The sequence below is a fragment of the Acromyrmex echinatior genome, chromosome 18 (genome assembly GCF_024713525.1).
Source record: "Acromyrmex echinatior isolate Ae372 chromosome 18, ASM2471352v2, whole genome shotgun sequence".
Taxonomy (NCBI): domain Eukaryota; kingdom Metazoa; phylum Arthropoda; class Insecta; order Hymenoptera; family Formicidae; genus Acromyrmex; species Acromyrmex echinatior.
Genome location: NC_141869.1, coordinates 7,176,651 through 7,202,839, shown reverse-complemented (window position 1 = coordinate 7,202,839; position 26,189 = coordinate 7,176,651). Strand labels below are relative to the sequence as shown.

The 26,189-nt window shown below is 42.9% G+C and overlaps 1 protein-coding gene and 1 long non-coding RNA gene across 10 annotated transcripts in view; one reads left to right on the top strand and one right to left on the bottom strand.

Moving 5' to 3' along the window:
* The window catches only part of LOC105144778 (protein bric-a-brac 1), a 336,295-nt gene extending 311,548 nt beyond the window's left edge, over positions 1–24,747 (bottom strand). For both annotated transcript variants that reach the window (XM_011053920.2, XM_011053924.2), the window contains exon 1: positions 22,676–24,747. In XM_011053920.2, coding sequence (XP_011052222.1) covers positions 22,676–23,635 — 960 coding nt within the window. In that variant the 5' untranslated portion in view covers positions 23,636–24,747. The remainder of the gene's footprint in view (positions 1–22,675) is intronic.
* Positions 24,748–25,042: 295 nt separating this feature from the next.
* Positions 25,043–26,189, top strand: part of LOC105144775 (uncharacterized) — a 47,474-nt gene continuing 46,327 nt past the window's right edge. Inside the window, exons 1-2 of one of the 8 annotated variants that reach the window (XR_015548198.1) lie at positions 25,043–25,668; positions 25,913–26,185. This is a non-coding gene — a long non-coding RNA (uncharacterized LOC105144775). The remainder of the gene's footprint in view (positions 25,669–25,912; positions 26,186–26,189) is intronic. The other 7 variants (XR_015548197.1, XR_015548199.1, XR_845975.2 and 4 more) reach the window with 7 other exon arrangements.

Here is a 26,189-nt window from a genome sequence, read left to right as displayed (position 1 = left end):
ACCTCTCCCGGTTGCCCCCTTGCCTCCGCGCACCTCTCCCTCGCCGTGCACGTCATTCCGCATTATTTTCATTTTATCGTCAGCAATCTTGGTTAATGCAATACCCCCCGCCGTCCAAGAAACCTTTTTTATTTTGCGTTTGAATATTCTATCGCGTTACCGCGCCGTGGAAACCTCGCGGCTGGAGGGCGGCAAGAGGGAGAGGTGAGGAAAGAGAGTAGGAGGAAGGGGACGACACCCCGGAACCCACGATGGCGTAGCACTTTGCTTCCGAGCGATAAAGATCCTCTCGGCCTCGCCTTCGACCGGCGTGGCATGAGCTCATCCGAACTAAAAGGAGATTCTCTCGCACGATACTACCGCCGCAAACACACTCTTTTTACTTTTACTTTAAAGAAAGGGATTCCTCGAAGGAAGTTTTTCAAGCCGTTTCCGATCAAACTGGTGAATCTTGATCCTTCTTCTGCTGGTTTCATGTACTTGTATGATACTTTACTATCAGCTCTCACAAAAATCTTTTCTTAATTTCCAAAATCAAGTAGCTTTCGAGCTATCATAATCCGAAGATAAGTACTAGCATAAAAATATTCATTTTAATTAAATGAGCATATTGAAAATGTTTTAATCATGTTAGGTCTGAATCAAAATCTAATTATTAATATAAGAGTGACGTTAGAAATATTTCGCAATCGAACGTGGGGAAAATGAATTCGGAACTAGAACTCGGGACTTGAGCGCGAAGGTCACTTCCGGTGAGCGAATATCTCCTTGGAAGGCCTTTTCTCGACGGGGGTGCATCGATCGAGGGCACATCCTTCGCGCGACGGACATCCTTCAGAGCAGACGCGAACGAACGCCGTTGTCGCCGGTGCTGTCGACTTACTTTTCGCGAGTCACCGCGTACATGGCCAGGCGCAAGACGTCGCTCGACGTGGTATCGATCGCCAGATTAATTTGTAGTCCAGACAATGGGCCGCCATCTCTGCCGTCTCCGGCGATACATCGAACGTAACGTTACGCTGTTTCGTCCGGGGCGCCTTTTAGTACCACCCGGTACACCACCTCCGCGCGCAACGAAATAAAAGCAGGGCATAGCAGGGTAGCGCGATGATCCAGCCGAGAGATATCGCGCATTTATTTGCGCCTTTATTTTGCCTAAGATATTTCCAGCCGCATGGATCTTATCTTCGCTTTCGAACGCGGCAAATGGTCGTACTTTTTCTTCCCGTTGCCCGCGAGCGCACGATTTTCCCTCGTGCCCTTGGCATAGTAGCACGTCATATTTTGCGTCTGCACCCAACGCGAATTCCTAAAGTTCCATTTACATAATTGGATAATTTATTTCAGCCAAACGGACTCGTATTTTATTTCAAAACGCGGCGGCACCCGCCGTCTCGTATACGTACTTTTATACGTCCAAGAGAAACGCAAATATTGAAAAACGAGATGAAAATATAATATATTTCGCCTCTATTTCTAATCTAAGGGCAAATGGATTTAATCGCTTCCCTCCACGGGCACGGGAAGGAAAGAAAATAATTTGATTTCACGAAAGGTCAAAACGTATTAAATCTTTACAACGGATTGCACACGCTATCTACGAGGCAGCTGTCCGTCGGTTGCAAGTTGCAGACCATTCTGGTCTTCCGCACCTTGACGGCGACGCATTCGGCCGTTTCGCGCACACATTTCTGGGCCTTTTTTATCTGATCCAGACCACAATGCAGGTATCCGCCTGCTTATCTTCACCGTGCACACTTCCGGGTATAAACGGGCAGAACGACGAAAGCGAGCGAGTTCTTAAGGAACGATTTGATCTCTTTGAGGATGCGATCTTCCACGATAATAAATTCTCGCCCGTCACTTCCTCTCGAATGAACGGTCTATACCTCCCAAATACGTTCGAACGAGGCTGCCTGCGCTGCCGCGTCTTTACGATATGCGACGTGTATGCGTGTACGCGTGCGTGCGTGTGTGCGTTGGCATATTTTTGGGAAAAGGGGGATATTGGATTGCTCCCTCACGAAAACGAATTGTTTATATTTACAAATTCCGCTTCGCGAAAGCGAGGAAAGATTTGAGCAGGCAGGTGTGAAATGCAAACGGCGTGAAACTCACGTTCGACGATCGGCACGCGCGCGTGCACCGCCACCTCCTTCGAAACGCAATCTCGCCGACACAATGGAGTATAGAATTTTTAATACGCCGCCGGGTAATGCGAAACGAGGCGCGAGACAATGGCTCTTTCTCGGGACCGATTCGCGCTCCTTTATCTCGATCCGGCGTTTCCTATATATGAACCGATACGCGGCCGTTGTCGTCGACGCGAAAACTCGACACCTGCGACGTGAAAACCGCGAACGCATATATTACGCCGAGGTGTCAGCCGTTGGAGACCGTTAGATCCCACGTAATTTCACAAGTGCGTATATCCTCTGGACAATGTCAGTTTTCTAAACACAACTTGCACGAGTAAGTCGAGACACAACTTCCTACATTAAATACAAACGAGAAACAAAACGTTTTTATTTATAAGTCCTACATTTATAAGGATTCTGTATTTTATGATGTTCTTTTTAAAGCCGCGAGAGCGTTTCTGGCAGATTCGAGACAAAAGAAATTTTATGTAATGCACGCGAGGATTACGTGCATTTTATTGTCGACTCGTTTAAATAATACGAATACTGCTGTACTGAGAAAAACAATGGTTGTAATTACCATATATTATTATGCAATTACTAGCTGGATATTTTCTTATAGAATTATAAATGTAATTATTATTACTAGCATTACAGCAGCAATTACTATAAAAATGGAACTTCTAATCTTAATTATTTTACCATGCAATCCTAGCCATAAATGCTTTTCTTCAGAGTGTGTGTGTGTGTGTGTGTGTGTGTGTGTGTGTGTGTGTGTGTGTGTGTGTGTGTGTGTGTGTGTGTGTACATATTTCCCGGTGGAAATCTTCGAACCAGGCCGAATGAATCAGATTGACTCAGAAATTTCCACGACGTGAGTCATCGACGTAAACGAAATTATATTTCTGCCGTCTAATAGCAACGCTTGTATATTAACATTCGCCGAGCTGGCGAACAAATTCGCACACGCGCGCGCGCGCGCGCGCACGCATGGACGCGTGACTCAGCCACGCTAGAATATATAAATATGTAAAGGCGCTCGTCTTGTACCGACGCGACGCTACGCGACGTCTCGATCAATCTTCGTGATATCTCGATCAATCCGCGCGAAATGAACGGAATCCACCTCTCGATATAAAGATATAAGGAACTGTCTGCTTATCAGATTTTTACTAAGAATATCAAGCAGCACATTTTCAATTAATTCATATTACGTAGGAAAAGAGTCCTGGCGTGCGAAAATATTGCGCGATGCAAATTTAAACAAATTGCAAATTTATTTCTGATATATATATATATATATATATATATATATATATATATATATATCTGATTATAAAATCGCCAGATAATTTTATATAAGCTTTGCTATAAATCGTCTCAGATTGAATATCAAATAGTTACAACGCATGGTCATTTGTTGACTCATTTAAATAATACGCATATTGTTATACTGAGAGAAAAAATGGTTGCCATTATCATATATTACTGTGCAATTATCAATTATATATTTTTTTAACAGAGTCATACACTGAAAAACATTTCTGGTTGGAAAAAGGAATTGTAGATTTAATCAGACTTTTCTGATTAAATTTACAATTCCTGAAACAATTAGATGTCCAATTATGATGACGGAATTTTGAATGGATATGATCAGAATCTTACTGATTCGTTCATTCTCAATCAGAGATTTTTTTCAGCGTAACACCGCTGTCACCTTTCATGAAAGTAAAAATAAATTCTTCTTTCCACTCGGAAAAAAATCGCTGATTCAAATTCAGTGTTCAACGTTATTCGAAAATTATATATATAGACAGCTTCGGACGTATCGTGCACGCGAAAATCTGTGCGCACCGCAAGGACGACGGGACATGTCCGCGAAGTCTCGCCCTTGATATCCCATTAGGCGAAATTATAAGCCGGCCGACTCGCGGGAATAAAAAAGGTTAGAGGACGCGGGGTAGGACGGGGGTAGGGGACAGAGATGCGCGCAAATTTCTATACGGCGATTACGGAGGCGGGGCATTATTGCATCTATTATTTCCGCAGGTTGCACGCGCCCATTATTCCTGGGGAGGTTCTCTCTCTCTTTCTCTCTCTCTCTCTCTCCCCCTCCTACTCTTTTTTTTCTATTTTCGGCTCGATGTCAGCGCCAGGGCGAAAGCGCCCGGATGTGTAGCAACGAACGACGAGGGTTTCATCGGCGAGGACGGCGAGGAAGGGGAGAGGAACGGAGCGAGGGTGGAGGTGGGCCTGGACTGCTGCCGGTACCGTAATCGAATATCCTAGAATTTAATTTCTATCGGTTCGTCCCGCGCGTCCGACTTTCATATCGCGCTTTTTTGCGACAGTCATTAAATCTAATTTATCGTGACGCTCGCGTTTTTCAGGCATGTGTGCGACGATCCTCTCCCCCCTCCTCTCTCCTCCTCCCTCTCCCTCGTCCCGTTCCGCCGTCACCGAAGCAGCGGTGTAACGCGGCCTGAAAAAAAAAAAAAAAAAAAAAAACGGGCCCCTTGGCCGAGTTCCCTCCCCCCTTTTCACCCACTCGTCTACGTCGGAGTGCACTGTCGCGGTGCAACGATCGCACGGCACCGTTCCTCTCACCACGTGTAATTCTTCCCTTTGTAATTGAATACTATAAATTAATCCTTTGATTTATCCTTTGACGCAGGCGTTTCGTATTTCATGCGCGCAACTGAAGCGATCAACAATCACTACCTTGTATGGTGGAGGTTGATAAGCACGGATACAAAGAAACTCTACGCTGTCGCTCAATTTAATGAAAAGTCCAATTTCATTCATCCGAGCTTCAATTACATTTTGTCCCTCCTATCCCGTGGGAGACAAAAGAGTATCGCCCAATTATAATCAAATTATGATTATGCGCGTTACTTTTAATAAAAAAATTTATTTATCATATACCGCGCACAATATGGGAACCAAACGTATTGTCACGAGTGCCAAAAATCTTCAGAAAATGTCGAGGTCACAACAGTTCTTCAATTATAAACGATTAAAGTTAATTAAAATTCAGACAATCAAGTTTCTCCTCTTTTCAATCGTAAAAAAATTTATAGATGTTATTTTACTGTTATCCTTTTTTTTTGTTTATATCTCGAAAATAGTGAAGAATTATGTGATTTTAATTATAAAAAAGATAATATTTATTTGCAAATTGTGATATTTTTTGTTGTATAATTTTATTTGATTTTTTCAATTTATTAAAATTATAATTTATTTAATTCCCTCACATTTATATTGAATAAAAATTCATAAATAAAAATAAATTAATTCACATAAAAAGATTTTCGACCAAAACAGAAAAAGATAAATATGATTTTTAAATAATATATTTTTTAATTCTTCTTAAGATAAGTAATATATACTAACCGTTCAACTTATAAGAAGAAAAGAATTTGCACACAACAATTAAAATTTGTCATTGGTAACACACATTTATATACATATGGATCAGATGGAAACAAATTCTTCCATCAATTAGTATTCTAATAATGATATCTCCATTTCAAAACGTCGCTTTGATGAAACGGAATTAATTTTTACCTTATAGGTGACGCAGATCCACTAAACAAAGTGTAAATTACATAAGAACGTTTCCTTCATTGAAATTAATTTAATCCTTAACTATGGACATTATACATCAGTAGATGCGGAATCCTAAACATTCCCACTTTTAGAAAAAACAATACAACATACATATGTATCAACAATCGCTTTCCACACTGTATATACAAAGTGCTTCTATTTCCTTGTATTTTCAGTATTAATTGTGCAGAATCAAATTTTTATCGTTTCTCTCTAAAAACGAAATATAAGGCTTTTGTCGCTTATTGACTGCACTAAGGCCTGGTTGCACCAACGTTACTTTGATTTTAGGCGAAATTTTAAACTCTCTTATCTTGGTTTAAAACCAAAAAGAGACAGGAACAAAGAGAGTTTTAAGCCTCGCTTAAAATTAAAGTAACGTTGGTGCAATCGGGCCTAAAACTTCGCTTTCGTCAAACTTCAAATAAGTATATATCAAATACACACACACACATCTCTATTTCATATATATATATATATATGTCTTTTATTTTTAGTACAACAGGTATACACCTAATTTAGTACCATAAAGAACAGACCTATGATTCATTAAAATTTAAAAATAAATGACCGGTCTCCTATAAATTCCAAATCTATAGTTGAGGAATGAAAATGTACGGGAAAGAATATATTCGGCACAGTTACAGTTATTCCATAATACGTTAAATATTTTATGGCAACGAGACTTGTCTGGCATATGGCCTTGGTGTTTGTTTTGGTAACTTATGACGCGGTCGTCGTGTACGCAAAGCTGTCGCGCGTTGCGTTGTTGTCATTCACGAGATTCGAGTCGGCATAGCAGGTAACGGGCATCGCTCCCGCGGTGTCGTCGGATGTTCTATCGAATCGTGATCGTGTCAAGTACCGGGAGACAAACGTGACTTCCTACAAACAATTAGTCCGAGTATCGAGCTATACGATTAATTAATTTCCGCGTTTAACAATTCACGAGCGTACTAAGACTATCAAAACAAATATTATTTCGTGCGACTCGCTCGATAGGAATTCGAGTGACGAGACAATTGGGAATTTTATGTTGTCGTTGTATGACATTTATCAACGATAATATTCCCACTTCTATTCGAATATACTTTGGATCTTCCGTTTAATTTTCGGTTTAATAAATTTATAATATAATAAGGAGGCTATTAGAGTCAATACAATTAGTAGCGTAATATAACAATATAATGTTGTTTGTAAATTAAAATAAATAGATAAATAAAATACGTAATTGTTTGATTTAAAATACATAGAAATATTTTTAAATTGATTTATCGCTTTAATTCTCCGAAGCTGATGGTAAATCTATTGGATCCACTTAATTATATCTCCCCGGAACTGACGGTAAATCTATTCCCAAGCAAACCATATAGTCATTATGATTTCCAAATGGTTCCAAAAAAATTATTAAATCACTGTTCGATCACACAGTCACGATTCATTTTAAGATCAAACTGACGTTATTGCGACTTGTTAATTATTCTGGATTGGATCTACAATTATATTCTTTATGTTACATCAAATTCAAATTATTGTTATTAAAATAAACTTAATATTCACATTCTTTTTTATACGAGTTGTGTCATTTCGATTCCTCGAAATTAATTAGTGGCTTTTTGAGTCAATATAAATTAAATAAATCTCACAAGTTCGTCAGGAATTGTGTCACAGATTTTGAAATCAGCTCCAAAGATTACGATGTATTATATGTAACTCGCTTAATGAAAGCCCCTCATAATTGATTAAAAAAAAAAAAAAAAAAACAATAATGAAACACAAGAAACGGAATATTTATACGTTCCTATTCTATTGTACATTGAACGTTCCACTGAACAAATTCTTTGTGACGTATACAAAGAATATTGAGTAGATGTAAACACTTGTGCGACCGACACTTGTGGGACGACGAGGCAGCCCTACATGTGTCATCGTACTACCGTTTCGCGTTAGCGACAAGTATCGTGTTTGTCGTCTCACGATCATTTCCTGCGATTATTAAAATTAACGCGACATTATCAGATAGCGAGTTTAATTAGCGACAGCTCGCATTGAGGCGATCCACTCGTGAGGCAAATATCTCGCGTTGTTCTTCGCGACGTAGTAAACGCGTTGTATGCGATTAATAGCACCGGGAGTGCCGTGCAAAGCGCCGTGTGATCGTCGCATTCTGGCGTGATTAGCGTGCTTCGTAATTAATCGTACTTTCGCGAGTGACTATTATGCGAGTGCAACGAAGGAATTTGAAAGGAGGAGGCCTGGGAGAGAAACGCGTCGGACAACGCCATGGCAACTGCGGAGTGAGTAACTTCCTTATTATAATTTATATATCGTCCTCGCAAGAGAATAACACGAGTTGAAATTTTGTGAATTTCGTATTACGTGTTATTTGTGTTCTAAATACATTGACTCTCAGGAAGTGATATAATACAATTTGAATTCAAATAGAAAACAGAAAAGAATTGAAAACGGGCAAAATCGCAACTCAAAATAGGGATAGTTTTTAGGAGTCTAATATAACAAAATTAATATTTATCATTAGATACTTATAGACTTGAAACGTGACATAGTAATTTTTTATTTGCTCTAATTAACTTGTTTAATACTGCTGTAAATAATTAATTAAAAAATATGCATAAATGATAAATCATATATGTCTTATTTTGAAGTTATCACAATTTAAATAAAACTTGCTTATCATTTTATTTTTAGAATGTTCTCAAGATTCGTCAAATTATATCAAATAATAAAGAACCGCGATATTATTCTTAAATGAGTATGAAATTATATATCGGTTAAATATTGAAATGTTTAAAATATATTCTTAATATTGTATATTTCACGATATTAAAACTGTGATGTACGTGGCTATGAGGCACGGTATTAAACAAATATCGCTATCAACGTCGCTTTTTATGAAATATTTACTTATCATTTGTTGCGCAACGGAGGAAGAAATATTTCTATATTTATCCGATAAGTAACTAACTTGAGCGTACGCGGCGTTACATCGCCTGCGGGAGAGCTTTCTTATTCAATATTCTTTCCTCTTTTTTTTTCCTGTTTTTGTTTTTTTTCCCTCTTATTTTGCTCTTCGGCGTATCGCTCGGCGGCACGCCGAAGAGCTCAAGTGCCACAACTCTCCATCGGTAGTGGTGGAATTCCGTTTGGAAGAGTTAGCTTCGCGCGCGCGTAAAAGGTACCGCGCCCCCCGAAAGCGATCGGGAGAAAAAATTACGAACGCGTCGCGCTATCATCTACCGGGGGTGAACTCTTTTTTTTCTCCTCCTCCTCCTCCTCCACCTCCACCATCCTCGCTCGTCGGTCCCCGTCGCGCTTTGGCAGGAGTTCAAAGGACGACGAGTGATCGCGCGCGCGGCCCGCTGATCGATCGCTGATCGAGCGGAACGAGGAGCGGAGGTAGATAGGTAGAGAGGCGTACGGCTCTCTCGTCAGTCCGCTCACTCGCTCGCTCGCGCAGATAACGACGAGAGGTTATAAATCTCCTTCCGGTCGGAATCGGGAGCGAAGCAATCTGCGGAATGGTCCGGTCATCCGTCCATCAAGTCGCGCGTACCGCGACGTGCAGTCCACGTATTAATATATATCTGCGGGGGCGGCTGTGCGCGTGCACAGAGCTCTAAGTGTGTCTGTGTGCGTATACGGGCGACTGTACAGGGTGTCCGAGAACGAGTGCCGCGAAATCTTAAGTGTGGAACGGTCAGCTGGAATGAAGAGAGGTGACGAACGTATAGCGAATCGTTGTATATATTATTAAGACTCGCCATTATCGATGGAATTTCATTGGATGTTCATTAAGAGAAAGTTACGATACCTATCGAAGCGCAATAAGATAATATCTTTTCTTCGAAAGGATCTTATACTTATTTATATAAAAATGTAGCGAAATGAATTGGTTTTCACATGTAATATGTTGATCAATTATGTGCTCATTAATGTGATGATTAAAAGATGTCATACACAAGACTCAATAATGGATAGATTATAAGCAATGGTATATTAAAAGTGTAAAACTTGTGGTCACAAAGCATTTTTGACGTTATAGCTCAAAAAATTATCGAGTCTTGTGTCTGCAACATTTTCTGTTTTATTACAAGTTAAATTATATGTGAAAAAAAGTGTTAATTACTCATTTCGCCGACAATCAAATTTTTCACATAATTAGCAGGATTCTTTACGTTTACTTAATTGTTCGCTTTTATTATCGAGAATTACTTAGCAAATATGAACGTATATGTGTGATTTTTCTAGAACGATTCCTCTTCTGCATTCTTCGAAGTTGATTCTTTTTTTTTCCGAATGTATATCACAAAAGTTAATAATAATTTCAATATTAAGCGAAAAAATTCAAACCTATTAAAATAAAATCCATTCAAAATTGAAGCAATTCAGAACAATTCTTTTGGTGACAAAATTACTTGATAATCTCTAATTGTTCACATCATGAGACTGACTCTCTGAACCGACTGACGAGGTATTGAGATGAAATTCTTGCCATGTTTCTGTATCATCCCTCCCTGAAACATGTAGTATACGGAGTTCCCAGGACACACCGTATACACGGCTGCGCGTATGCATGTGCACGCGTGTCGTCCTGCATATGCACACGTACACGCGAGAACGGGATGCATCGTGCACGCCGTCGCGACTGCAAGGATCCCTCTGCTCCTCTCCCTCTCACTACCTCCACCCTCCGTCTCTGTCGCTCGTTCTGGTCCGGTATTTATGCGCGTTTCGATGGGAAAAGGCAGCGCAACTCGGACGCGACGCAAGATAATTTCTGATTTACCGCGAGCTCGCCGGAGCTGTCGCCCGCCGTACATCGCGCGGAGATCCGTCCTCTGCGCCGCATTTTCGAAATGGAAACCCACCCCCTTGTCCTGACCCTCCGACCCGCCGTCGCGATAGCGTTCCAGCAACGTTCGTTCGACGGAACTTGAAAAGAAAAAAAAGTGAGAGAGAAGGAGGGAGAGAGAGAGAGAGAGAGAGAGAGAGAGAGAGAGAGAGAGAGAGAGAGAGAGGGCGGGGGGGAGAGGGAAAGGGAGAAAGAGAACGAGTCGCGTATGCTCGGAAATCGGATGCGATCGTAAAAGTTAGATCGCCTGGCAAATTTGGTCGTTTCGAAAGCCGAGGCTGCAAAAATGGGTTATGTAAATAAGGGATGAGACGCTTTTAACTCTTTCGGGATAGGCGCAATCCCGATCGTTATTGAAATTCTGAAGCGACGGTCGGTCCTGGGTTCGTCGCGAGGCCGAATTAAAAAAAAATTAAATTTCCTCTTCTTGAATTTTTTCTTTTTTTATCTAAATGTCCATGCAAGTTTTCGTAAAGTTAAATACCGAGATAATATGCGTGAAACGTTGAGACGTTAGTTACGTTCGAGTCATTAAAGCTCAACAAAAATATCCAGCGATTCCCAAAGGAAGTTAAAGGCAGAGATTGCTAAATTCGCTTTACAAAATCGTCATTTTTCCAGAACGATGACTGTGCGTGATGATGAACGATAAAAAGGCCTGTCTCTCTTCCTCTCTCTCTCTCTCTTTCTATTTTTCTACACCGCTACCGTCGTTGTTACATCAGAAACGGACCTCTATGTTGCACTTCTGATCGAACCTGGTGCACGCAATCGGCCGGTCGGTCGTTCTGTTTGTCTGAAATTTCGCAGAGCGCAGAAATTGGGGGAGGGATTAAACGATCCCCGATAAATGCGCGCACGCGGCCTTTCTTGTAACGGCAGCGATTCGCTCCGAGATTAATTCGTAACTGATCGGACGTCAAGGGCGCGCAATACGTCCATCAGGATGCGCCAAGACTTCGGATATCAGGAAAGCGTGTTTCTCATCTTTCCAACTCGATTATATATAATATACATAAATAGAAAAATGCACAAAAAGCTGCATAATTTAATTTCAATCATCGAAATATCAACGTTAATCCTTCGAAGTTGACTGAATGAATCTATTGGACCAACATAAATTTCTTTGTCAAAAATGTCAAACAATTCGTTTTCTTTAAGTTACGTCTGTAAAAAGTATCGTACTAATTGTATGCAAAAAGTGGCTTCAAAACTGAACTGTGATATTTTGCAATTTATGCTGCTCAAAAGTATCTGTAAGCATAATCATAAAAAATAAACAGATTTTATTGTAGACAGTTTGAAAGGTGCTTCTATTTTGAATTTAATCGAACTGAAAAGTACCTCTACTAAACAAAATAATGAGATAAATCAATGTAAAGAAACCATATAATTGCTTACAAAAAAATTATAAAAAATAAACAGATTTTACTGTTGAAAGTTGTTATTTTGGATTTAATCAAACTGAAAGTACTTTTCTCTACAAAATAATGAGATAAACCAACTAATATAAAGAACCTATATAATTGCTTTTCAAAAAATTATGTATTTACATTATGCCACTATATATATAATATATATATATATTACTGAAGCTACTTTTTCTTAATTATTGCAGGGTTTTTTCGATTATTCTTATTAAAATATACTTAGTACTCATTTTTTGTTATTTTGATTTCTTGAAATTAGTGTCTTTTAATAAACATAAATTAAATGGGTCTTACAAATAGAATTAATTTCAAAGAACCAAAATGTCATAAAATATGACTATAAAAGTATATTTGAATAAAATTAAATTGAGGAGAAACATCAGTAAATGTGTTACAGATTTCAGCTCCGGAAAATTAAATGTAATCGCTGTGATGTGAGTATGAGAGTCATCCTTTTATTCTTTAATTCGATATCAAGGTAAATCGTTGATAATCGTCCTTCCTTCCGGATGTCGATATTGTAAATGCCGTGTTCCGGCACAGAAATTCAAAGTGGGGACACGGTCCCGTCGCGAAAATCGCGACTGGGGAATTGAACGATAAAGAGCGAGACGCGCGGAGGTCGGTTGTACGGTATACCGCGGTCGTTACATTATTACGGAGAGGTCGTTGCGGGAATTTCAAGTCGGCGGGAGTGTCTTTCGAGCCGTCGTTCGGCTTGAATGTTTCACGAACAGCTCCGCGGACGTTCCGGGTGGACATACATACAACTTTTATCAACGAGCGGATCTTTTCCCTCCCTTTTTGACCGCCTGTCTCTCTCTCCCTCTCTCTTTCTCGCCACTTGATTCCTCCAACCCCATCGTGGTTTACCCTACACGATTCCCTCCAGCCCGTCAGGGTTTCGCTTGAAACGCTTGTCGTCGTCGTCGTCGTCGTCGTCGTTGAGGGGAAAATACGGGGAACGCTAAACGGTCGCGTTTTCCCGGCGTATTACTTAAGCGATCCGACATCGATTTCCGGTTCGAGGGCATTTCCATGCCGCGAAATAATGCATTCCCGAGTGAGCGACGCCGCGAAGGTCGCCGCCTCCCGCGGGACTGAGACCAGACCGCGGATTTCAGGGTAACTTTCGACTTTCCGACCACTCGGGAGCCGCTACTCGAGGCGAATTCTTCTGCAATTTTCAGTATGCGCCTTAACGTAACCACTGCTCCGGAAAAATGGAGCGTCGACGTCGTCGATACGAAGCTCTCTCTCTCCCTTTCTCTCCGGAAAGGATGGGACGATTTATCGAATTTCTTAAAGTGTCTGAGAAAGTACAATAGCTTCCGCGCGGAGCTCCACTTATGGGCCAACGATAACTCTGACAGCCATTTTTTTGTCGATAAGAATTAATCCGCAATTGTTTCGCGGTGAAGATATTATCTCGGAGATTCATTCTTTTATTCGTTTCTAAATCTATTTAGATAGTTAATGTTCGATAAAAACGAGAGTCAATCGGAATCGCGTTTCACGTTAAATAATAATTATATATTATTCACTAATTCATTAATTATTCATTTATTATTCATTAATTATCTCACATCAGAAATATTATAAAAGATGATTCCACGATATGCGAAAACTCCCTGACTTCTAAACGGATAGAAGGCGAGGTTATTTCGCAAAGTGTAGAAAATAAAGGATCGTAAAGAAACTTTATGACGCAGGTAAATTGTACCGAGATATTTTCTCAAACGAGAGTCGAAACAATCAGCGATTCTTCAGTAGGACAGTCTTTCAGTGTACAAAATGTTTAAAAAAAAATCTATGCAATCTAAAAAATATCGGTACGGATTTAACATCATAGGTTTTAAATTCATACCGTGTTGATGTTAATATTACCACCAATACCGTGAAACTTAATGTTAGACGTGGCATGGTATCAAGTCCGAACTAGTATTTTTAGAGCGCCATTAGAAAGCAATTCTTTATCTATATTTTGAAACATTTTACAAAAATTAAAAACTACAGAAACTAAATTGTAAATTCATTTATCATCGAAGATTAAAATCTGACGAAAGAAACATAGGTAATAAAATATTATTCTACGTTCCATTTTAAAGGAACTTTAATGGAAAATTTTAACATGAGCAATCGTTGGAAAAATATTTAAAGTGGAGTATTACAAAGTTGTGAGAGCAGATCGTGAAAAGAGGAATCCGCAGATGAAAGGAAAAACGCGAGCGGATCTGAGATACTGTCTATCCTGCGTGTATTATCCCAATACTGCCAGTCGGCAATGATTCCGCGGAGATAAATCCCACGGAATATATCCAGTCCGGTTAACCCAAAGCGAGACGATTTCCGAAGCGAGGAAGGAAAGCGACAAGAAACACTCGCGCGATGCGGTGCGCTGACGTCGAGGAGGAAAAAAAAAATAAAAATGGAAAAAGGGGAAAAGGATCGTTTGGAGAAGAGATAAAAAGAGGGGCGAGGAAAGGGAAGAGAGAGAAGAGAGGCTTCCCTCGGTGGCGAAGCGGGACGGGCTGAGGGACTGAGAGAAGTTAAGTGCTCGGGCGCCTATGCGGTCCGGTTACCCCGGGATTATATTCCAAGTATTGCCATTATGCGAGGAGTTTCCTAGGAAGGCAATTTTCGAAATATTTAAAATACATACCATTACGTGAAGCCGGCCCTTATTATAAAATAGTCCTCCACCGAGCAGCGAAAGGACGGCTACGTAATACATGCCGGGAAAGGAGGAGCAGAGGACAGAGGAGGAAGGCGGAGGCTATGGTCCATTCTCATCTACCTACTTTCGAGATCTCGCGAGCAGCAGAGTGGCGTAGCTATCAATTTCTTCCGACTCGTCCTTGCGACGGACGACGCGACTGAGTGACGACGTGTGTCCAGAAAAAAAAAAAGAAAAAAAACTGCCAGCCGTACTCGGAGGACCCACGGCTATTCGCCGTGTCGCGTAACACGCGTGTCTACGAAAAACCTGGCCATCGCGTGCGCGCCTTGCGTGCGTAAAAAAAACCAGGAACTGGACCAAGAGAGAGTCGAGGAGCGCCGTCTACTTTGTATAAGTGCGAGGTCGACCCGTGAGAAACGAACGGAAGAATCCTCCGTCAGAGGAAGCGCGCGTCAAGAGGATTTTAATTCTAATTAAGCGATTAATCTTACGAAAACGCACGTTGAAGAAGAAAGTGATTTTCTTTGTATCCTCATTTTATTCTTAACTTATAAACGTCTAGCGGGGAACTCACTAACGTAACAGCAGAGAATTCAATTCCAAGCAATCGCTAGCTGTCGAACATCAGCTCCCATTTTTCATTTTAAAAGAGTCGGGTTTATATAATTTAACACATTTCCATTTTTACTAATATAGAAAAAAAAAAATAAAAAGTTAGTCAAACAAACATAGAGATTAACTTTAATCTCTATATTTGTTTGACTAACTTTTTATTTTTTTTTTAGGAATTTTTTTTTAAGAATTAGGGAAAGATAACGGAGCAAATTAAATCGAGATTAAATTAAGATTGATAGAAACAGACATAGCAACACGACACTTGAACCAATTTTCATTATCTTATTAACTCGCAGTTTAGTCTTAACCTCTCTTAACTTGATGATAACGTATAAGATTAACGAGTAAAAAATTGTGTTTTTCCAACTATAGTTAATCTAACTAATAGTTTTGCAGTAACTTAAAAAATTATTCACAATCAAACTGTCAGTTTAGTGATAAACCATAAAAGGTTAAAAAAAAAAAAAAAATTTACATCATCATCACGTCTTGAGTTTAACCACAAGTTAAGCGGCAAATGAAAAATCGAGCCTTAATAAAATTAAGAGCAGCTTTTCTGAAATCGGTTTTCTTTCCTGATATCGGAGCAGAAGTAGATGAAAAGCGAGCACGTCGGAGACCCGAAATCACCGGGGCAACGTTCGATACGTGTCAAAAAGCGCAAGAGGGGCCCTCTCGATTACTTCTGACAGCACGGTAATCGACTTCTGAGCGCGACGCGAACGATACCCGTTCGGGGGGGCCCGTGCTCGTATCGCGATCGTTTTCTGGACGGAGGGCCGAAAGGAGGTAGACGAGACGACGGGAGGGATGGATGGACGCGGGTAACGCGCGCATTTTAATACATCGGGGGCGGGCTTTTCAATTTTGAATCCCATCGGGACGATCCTCTCTCTCTCTCGGTCTCCTGATGTATCGCTTACGTTACGCGTTGATCAACGCGACCCGATCGACGTGTGCGCGTTTTTACGCGCGTTACGATCGCCTGGCACGAACACACGTACATAACACGTACGCAACGACGCAGAGAGACAACGAAGGGCAGAAAGGGCAGCGATTGTGTGCCGCCTGCCGATAGGAGTGCACAGGATGCATACCGCGAGCGTGCGAGCGAGCGAGCGAGCGCGTCGATGCACTGTCGGCGAGATGCACTTGCACACGCGCAAGAGCGTGCGAGACGCGCGAAAACACAATCAAGGCCGCGCCGGGCAAAAACACTAATTTAAACGGAACGAAGGAAATATGTAGTCACATCCGGTGTATCAGGATGAATGGCGCTCGGTTACTACAATTCACGATTTACTGTTTCGCGACTTTTTTCTCTGCCGACGCGTCGGGGATCCGTTCTCTCCTGCCGGTCTCCCCGCTGATCACTCCATCTCTCTCCCTCTCTCTCTCTCTCTTTCTCGCTCTCGAGTCACCGAACACGAGAGAGAACAAAGAGGAAAAGAGAGAAACGGGAGGACGAGGATGGCAGGGCAGGACGAGCCGGGAGGTAAAGCCGTTATTGCCAAAAAGGATAATGCGAGGGAAGATTAAATTTTTTTCGACCCGCCCTTTCGAGCTCCACCGACCGCGTGATCACGCTTTGCTGCTTCTCGTGTTGTACACTGTGTACACTTTTCGGGGGATGCGCCCGCTAACTTCCCTCTCCCTAGTCGTCACCCTTCCCGAGCATCGCGCTTTTCGTAGTCCATTTCCGACGGAGAGAGCCTCGCGATTATGCCCAGAAATCACATAGCATAATTTGTGTTACTTTAACATCTTTATTATTTTACAATTTCTATCTCAAATCTAAAAAATCTCTTATGTAGATGTAATATGTATGTTCTATTGTAGAAACGATATTTAATCTTTAAGTAGGTAGGCCAGCCATAGTTTTCCTTTAAGACTTTGTTCGAGAAAAGGAAAAGAAAAAGTATTGATGCCCAAAAGTTTTAAGGGGATACTAAAGACAATTTGTATAGTGTAAGTAGGACTTACACGTAGACGATTTACGTGTCATTGACACATCGTTACATACTATTACATTAATATCGCACACATACACATAAATTTTAGTTATCTAAGTTATCTAAGTCCAATTATAAGAACTCCACGTTGTTTCTTTGTATAAACTACTGTGAGTTATTATTTCGTAAGTACAGATTACACTACTTTTATATGAAGCATGTTGTCACGATGTGATAAATCTAGAGCGTCATATCGGAAGAAATGGACTAGAAAAGATTTTAATTTTGAAATTTTTTACGTCGTTCTCGACGTAAACTTCACCTCACAGACACGTATTAATGTGTATACTTTAATCCTGGGAAAAGATTTTCGAATTTGTAAAAGAGGAAAAAAGTCATTGTTATACAAAAATTACATGATTTAGTCGATAATACAGATGGCTTTAGGATCCCCTTAAAGTTCCCATTATTTTTACATTCCTCTATCTCGTAAGGATATAACTGATATAAATTTACATAATACACTAATATTAAAAAATATTACTGAAATTAAATTTTTTTTGTGTTGTTCAAAGTATCCCATCTACCAACTTGTATCTTTAAACCGTCTACCTATTTTTAATTTTTAATAAGCTCTCGTATCTTAAAAAAATTTTATTTAAATATGCCTGACAGAATTAATTTATTGAGATTCAATCTTATTTACCAAGTGTGTCAAATTATTAAACGCTATATTCATTATAAAAACAGCATATTTCACCATCAGTTAAAAATCTTAAATTGCGCGCGCGCTACTTAATAAACTTTTTTATGGTGAATAATCGCGAAAACCTGTTCTTTAGTATGTGAACGATTACATGCACGATTAATCGATGCGATTAGAGCACGATTAAGCGATCGTAGAAGACGCATCATCGGGCCCACGCGCGTCAGGTGAAATATAATTTATATTTATACCGCGTAATACTATGTATACGTTGTCTGGAGGCCTCTCTGAATCTCGGGGCCCGTTCAAAGTATAAATAATTACTGTCTCTGGTTTTTGCCAGAGGCAGGCGATTCATAACTCAGAGGACGCTCCCTGTTGATTCCCTAATTTTCAACGAGATACGGAAGATCTCGAGCGCTACTTTTAGGAAAGATAAATTAGATGAGAGGCAATATTTCATTACATTATTTACGTTAATGCGTCTGTGAATTAAATATAGCCAATAAGATATCGAAACTTATTAGTAGTGAAATACCAGTCGTAATAATCGACAAATCTGTTACACACGTACTATAATTTCGCACGTTGAAGAGAGAAGAGACGAGGTCGTTTTGGTCAACACGACATTCATTGAAATACATCGCAATAAAGAATTGGATATTATCATTAGAAATTCAATCATAGGATTCGATAAAATTTTTGTAATTTCATCATCGACGTGTTTATATATACAATGAACTTTAAACCCTGTACTTTATGTACGTATATACGTATATAAGAGAAATATCTCTTTCCAAAAAGTATAAATAATCTTCTCTACTTCAAAAAAACACTTCGTATACTTTGGCGATAAGACTTGCGTCATCGAGAAACCGACCTTCGGCAACGAAACTCTTCTTGACGAACGCAAAACCAGGAACGGCCGTACGCTCGAGAATTTCGTTCCTCAATGAAGAATATAAAGTTATTAGAATTAGATTTAAGGAGAATAAAACTCTCAGGCGCTTAAGTCAGTAATCTAACGAGCATCTCGTGCACTATTCGCCCGCACTTTTTCTCCTGACTTACTTCATCATTTCCTTCGTGGTTTATAACTTGCATTTCTTTTTATCTTGAATAAATTAATCCAAGAACTTTCACGTTAATACCGATATACTGTTTATATAAATGAAAACATCGCTTTCTCTTTTTCTACAAGTTCCTCAGCCTCTCTGTCTCCCTCCCTCCCTCGCTCCCTCCCCCCCCCTCTCTCTCTTTCTTAGAAATAGCGACGCATTCCGTCCATTTACTGTAATCTGCATAATTACATTTTATTTCATTTCATCTACTTGTATAATTATTCTCCCTCTTCTTTTGCCTTTCTTTCTCTTATTCGTCCCGTAAAGAAAAAAAAAAAATTCCATGTCGACGGTGCTTGGCAGCACTCTCGCGGCTTGGCATTCCGCGATCCGCCATTGGCTCCTCTCGCCCGCATCAATTAGGTATTTTAATCGGAAAGGCACTGCGGAATAGTTGCGATACTACAACGGCGTGCATTTACGATACGTGGCACACAGGCAGTCAGGCAGGCATACCCAGAGAATTGGAACGTGGTTGCGTTAACATAATGGAATTCCGCGGAATGTTATAACCATTATATACGTATAGCGGATTACGTCACGGTGTGTGCGGCGGGGGCTCGGCGACGTGTGCGCCCTGAGAAGAGAGGAAAAGAAAAAAAAAAAAAAATAATGCCGCGCGAGCTGGTCGCTCACTTTAATTTTCCAGATTGAACTCAACTGACGGGCGCGGAGTCAGTCTTGCTCCGTGCTTTTTCCGCGCGTAAACGCTCGTAAACGGCGCGGCGTGTCCTTCGTTCAAGTGCAAGTTTTTCTTCCAGTGCGTCGTCCGATATTTTCACTCTTCTTCGGATATCTACGCCCGAAAATCCCCGGATGAAAATTTAAACGTGCTCGCACGAATTAAGTTTCACCGCTACTTGGAACGTTCGTTTTCTGGATGCACGCCGAGTAAGACACGCCGAGTGAAGGCGCCGATCCATATAACGAATAAATCCCGCTGCGTCGATCGCGGATGCATTCGGCGTCGAGTAGGATAATAATTAAACTTATTTAACTTTCCGATTAGCTTTGGAACTCGATACTCTCATACAGAATTCTCATGTAACGTTAGATATTCATATATTAAGACTTTTATCCCACTTATCGGATTATGTTACATAAGCAACGTAAAAACGTAGCTGTCGATGTAAATTATAAAATATATACGTAATATATACATATCTGGATAAGATAAACCTTGAATATAATGCATCAGAGTGTTGATTATCTCCGACTGTGGAATTCTAGACAACAGTTTTTACAAGAGAAATATATGTATACGATCACTTTAATTTTAAATTTAATCAAGATAGCGAGCAGTCCATACATCGATCGTATTATTGGTACAATAAGTGGCATAATTACACGCGCGCGGTAGGGAATGAACGCGAGCGTTGTTGAAAGCATAGAGAAAGAGAGGATGAGGGAGAGGAGAGAGAATATATTTTGTCAAGCCAAGTTAACTGTTCGGCCTAAGTCGGTGCACGACCTGCTCTCAACGTCCTGTGATCGTCGTGCTAGTTACAAAACGGCTTGTAACTAGCCGCACGCTTAATAACTTGCACCGGTAGCGGACGATAAATAATGCAGGAGACACCGTCGTCCCGATGTAATTAACGAGAACAGTCGATACCCCAGGCGTGCGCGCGCGGGGGCGTGTATGAGTGCGTGCGTGCGTGCGTGCGTGCGTGCATGCGTGCGTGCGTGCGTGCATGCGTGCGTGCGTGCGTACGTGCACGAGTGTTTGTGTCACGTCCGCGCGCGAACGCGAACGAGCGCGGTCAATATTTGTCATCCGCTTTAACAAAAAGAACGTTACAAAACGCTCGGCCGGATGCACCCCGGCCAAATATTGACTGCGCTCATTGACGTTCATTGATACTCTCAATTAGCGCATACCGTCGAAGCCAATCGCCGGGTAATTGGGATGGCCCTCCACCTCCGTCCGCGGAAAAGCGCGCGGGACTCTCTCTTTCCCTCTGTCGTTTCACCCCTTCCGCTTTTCCACCCCTTCTCGCGCGACCGGTTTCGGCGCGAAAACTCGTCCGGCGTCTCGTATAATTGACGCGGTCGTCCCGCGTCTCGAGTGCGTCTGCTTTGCGACTTTTCCGTCGAAAGAGCGGCCAATTATACGGGAGAGCAGCCGTTGTCTTCCTCGAGGATCGTGGCAATCGTGGTCGATTGCCTTGACGAGGACGAACGCGCGCTCTAATGACATGAGGCGCGAACCCATCATGCTCTCGTTAACGACCGGTCAACGAGAGAAACATCTTTGTTTTCTATCGGGAAAATTACGTTCCCGCGCGCGATTATTTCGGGTTAACCGCACTCCGAAAGCGCGAAAGTTTCGATCGAGAGAGAGAGAGAGAGAGAAGTTCGCCCGGTAGTTCGCTCGGGAGAGAAACGTCGACGTTTCTTATTCAATTCGCGGCCGTAGCGCGTTTCTGACCGGCGGAGGAAACTTTTAATTGACCCACCCGCGTTGCCAAATTATGTCTAAATGTTGGGCAAATATTGGAATATTTCTCTTTTACTCGTATTTATCCTATCCAATATTGGAATAAATTGAAATGTATGCGCGTGCGCGAATTTCCCAGTTACGACGCAGAAATTTATTCGCTCGTTTATTTAACGTCAATCAACATCTAATAAAATTAGGCTTGTAGAGCAGCTTGATAATGCATCGAGATTTAAATTAAAAATGAACTTCTTAAATTTCTAATATATCTGGAGTTTATTCGAACTTTCCATCTAGTACATTTATTATCTCGCAGAAAACTAATCAATCTTTTTATACATTTTTGCATATATTTCTTGAAGATCTAACGTTACTTCTGACGGAAATGATGTTTTTATCCTATTCTCGTTAACAAGCAAGTATAATTCTGATGATTTTTTGTTCTTCCTGCATATTATTTCTACTAATTTATCTTCGGCATAAGAAGTAATATTCTACCGGGATAAAAACAGGAAAGTTACATTCAGCTCATCGGAATACATATCTGAGTGATTCGACGTTATCGTGAACATAAAAATCTTCTAATTACAACACTCCGTGCAATTACGGAATTCTTGTTGTTCAATTCAATTTGCATTGAAAATTACATATTAGCACTGACGCGTGCAAAGACAAATGTACGTCCCGAGAAAAAGGATTAATCGTAAGGAACAGTATCACTCTTGTCGATAAGATTAATTCAGCAATCATTTTCACAGACACACAGGCATGAATGTATTGCTGTGATATAACAATTATGCATAAAAGCTTCTCTCACGTTTAGAAAACGAGGATTATGCATTCGAATCTTTTTAACCTTTAACACAGATTTTATTTAACTCTTTCGTAAATTACGGAAAGTCACTTTTTCACTCGGTACTTTTTAACGCTATCAATAGCGTTCTGCATGCTAATGCATTAATCATTACTTTAATAATTTTCGCATAGAGACATTGATCTATTATCGGAAGTGCAACGTCAATCAATTTTCAAGTAATAAACTATCCTCCACGCGGATAGGGAAGAAGATAAAGGAAGCAGATCGATCATAGGTAAACAAAACTCGACTCACCCTTTCCTCCTCCCGAATCATCTCCGCGATGCCAGGTTTGATCTCGAGGTCGTCGGCGCCGGGTTGATTGCCGGCGCCCTGTTGATGATGCTGCTGTTGCTGCTGCTGCTGCTGTTGTTGCTGCTGCTGCTGCTGCTGTTGCACGCTGAGCTGCTGGCTGTGGGCGCCCAGGTGGTTGACGGGCGCGTGCGGACCGGAAGTCACGTGGCCGGGCACGTGGTGGGTCGGCAGGGGGTGCGAGCTCTGCTGTCCCTGCGGTGGTGGCGGCGGGGGTGGCGGTAAGGGTAGCGAGACCGGAAGTTCCTGCAGGTTGATCTGCGGCGTGACGGAGATACTGGGCGTGCTGGGCGAGCCGAGAGACCTCGGGGTTGAGCTGGCCGTCGACGGCACCATGCTGTGAATCTCTGGCACGATGATGTTACTACCGATGACGTCGTCGTCGGGGCCGATGCTGCCGGAGCCGACACGTTCCGGACTGTTACCGGATGGCGAGCGATCACCGGATATCCGGCGACGCTTCTTCCGTTGCATCGCCGCGGTCGCAACCTCCTCCAGACTCGGCCTGGACGTCAGCTCTTGCTCGCTGTTGACATCCGCGAGGCCGCGGATTTTGAGACTCTCCGCGACCTTGAGCAATGGTCCAATCTGCTCCTGCGAGACGTTAATCTCGCCCTTGTACATGAACTCGACCGCGGCCTTGAGCTCCGGCCACTTGATATCCTTCATGATGACTATAGGATGCTGGCAGGGGTTGTCGAAGAAGAGCGCCTGAAAGTACGGGCTGCAGGCTGACAGGACCATTTTATGGGCCTTAACGCTATGGCCGTCACAGGCCAGGGTTACGTCCACAAAACTTTCGCTCTGTAAGAGCTGATCGAAGACGTTGGTCAGATTAGTCTGATAATTGTTCCAGCGCAGACAGAACTGCTGGGGTGACCCAGCTCCACTTTGTTGCGTCATGATCGAACGTGATGCAGCTTCTGCTTGTCTTGTCTCTCTCGAAGAGGAACGCCTTCGGCTTCCTCTACGTCACCGGCGTCAGGCGAGTTTTTCCTTTTACGTTTTCTCCACCGATTTTCCTCGTCTTTTCGTCTCTTCCTCCAGTCGCCTCCTCGTGGTGCGTCTCGCCTTTGCTTCTCGGTAACGTTCACCTTGATTGGATCAGCAACGAGACCGCATCTGCAACACACACATGCACAGCCACACGCAAAACCTTCAGATTCCTTCCGCGCGAAGTTACGCGGGAAGAGTACGAGAGCCTTATCCGCGCGCCTCGTGGCAACGTGCGCGGACCTGTCAGACGCGAACCGACGCGGGCGTCATCGTCCCATTGGGACGTCGCGGTCGAACATCGTTTCAGCCTATCTCCGAAAACGTGGCTCACAATATATCGTGTATATGTATATATGTATATACTCGAGTACTCTCTGAATTCACTCCCACCGCTTCCAAAAAAATTAGAGTTCGCCTTGTCTCTCCCTACGAAGCATCATACACGACGGGGAATCTCTCGAGGGATCAGGACAGTCCTGATAAAGGGGTAGGGGGGTAATTACGTCCCTACTTGAATGCACCACGCGGCACACTTAATTATTAATCTTTGCTATCCCTTTCGCTGTATTTTCTCTCTCTCTCTCTCTCGCTCTCTCTTTTTTTATTTTTTTCAACAGTTTCTAACTACTGTCACACTTATCTCAGTCTCACCGAAACGTCTATCGTATCGAGGCGCGAGTCGTCCGAGAGAAAAAGTCAGATTTCACCGTCAAACCACCCACCACCAACCACCTCGAAACGCGACGACAACGATCACGACGACAACGTGACGGTTTTCACGACGAGATCGCGCGTTACGAATAGTACGGATACGAATACAGGACGCGATGAACGCCGCGCGACGTACGGCGACGATAGTCCGCGTGAGAAGCGCGTGCTGCGCGCGGCGAAGGGTGTCGAAGCGACGAACGGCGTACGATCTGCACCCCGTGACGAGCGCGTCGCGACTGAGAGGGCCAGCAACGCGGCGGCGGTTCGCTCGAACGGCAGTGGTGGGCACCGTGCGCGGCGCAGCGCTTCGCGGCAGCGGCAACGGCAGCGGCAGCGGCGGCGGCGGCGGCGGCGGCGGCGGCAGCGGCGGCGGCGACGGCGGCGGCGGCGGCGACGGCGGCGGCGGCGGTGGCGGCGGCGGTGGCGGTGGTGCGGCCGATATCGCGCGCCGCGCGTTCGCTTCGCGTGAGGACGCGGTGCGGCGCGACGCGACGGCGGTAGCGGCAGCAACGGCAGGCAGCGGGAGAGAGAGACGCGCGTACCACGGCAAGGAGACGGCAATGTTGCGCGCCGCGCGGGTGGAGGCGCCCACCGCCGTACCTCACGCGTCCTCATGTTCCCCTCGCACCGCGGTAGTGCCGGCCAATCGCGCGGCTCGCCTTCCGATCGGACGCGCCGACAGGCGCCGCCCCCGGAGACCGCCTCATAACCGCCTCTCTCACTCCCGCGGACTCCCGCGAGACCGCGCGTCTCGCTTTGTCTCGCCGTCCGAGAAGGAGAGAATTCTCTCTCTCGTGGCATCGGCCCCGGCGAGGCCCACCGATCGGCCTCCCGAAACGGCGATCCGCTGATGATGATGAGAGGAGGCCGCGCTTTGCTGATGGCGGAGGTGGTGGTGGTGGTTGTTCTGTCGTTATACTAGTATCGCTGAGCGGAGGTGGAGAGTACCGCGACGACGACGACGACGACGACGACGACGATGACGACGACGTCGACGACGACGTGGACGACGATCACGGGGACGGTGCTCTCTCTTTCCGCAGATATCGCGTACGAATCAATGCATTCTAGGAAAGAATCGCGCGATCTGTTCCCTACGAAAGTAGGTTGTACCTATGTGAGCGGTGAGATTTAAACGAGTGGGTAACGGGAAGATATTTTTTGAGAGCGCGATCCAAGTGATGTACGATATCTCTAGGTGGTTCCAGAACGTCTTCAGAAGATAAATGGTATGCAATCGTCGATGCGAAGTCTTTAGTAATTTCTCTGATGAAGCATTTAAAATTTAAAATCAATGGGGATTTAATATTTGTATCTTTCAAGTTCTTTCAAGTAAAAAGCAAGAATCGAAATAGATGAGCTCGAATAGACTCGACTCGATTCCTTCACGGATACGTATAGAGATGTAAAAAGCGTGTAGCGTTTAGTTCGCGGACTCTATGAAAAAAGTTGGATAAATTTATTCTTTTACAGCTGGTGTAAGTGAGTTCAACGGACGCTGGCGGTAGCGGCGTCAAGAGACTTCTACAGACATGAATGGCGTTTTTGAACTTCTCGTCTCTCGCACATTAAGTGCAAGGATCTTATTGCACCTGCGCACAATAACGATTGTCCTGATAGCGGCGAGACGGACGAGTAGAAACGTGCGCTCTAACCGTATCTTCTAAATGAGTCTGGCTACACCACATTACACAGGTCGATTACTCGCGGCATTCTTCTCGGAGACAGCTGTAATAAATTAGTGCCGTAA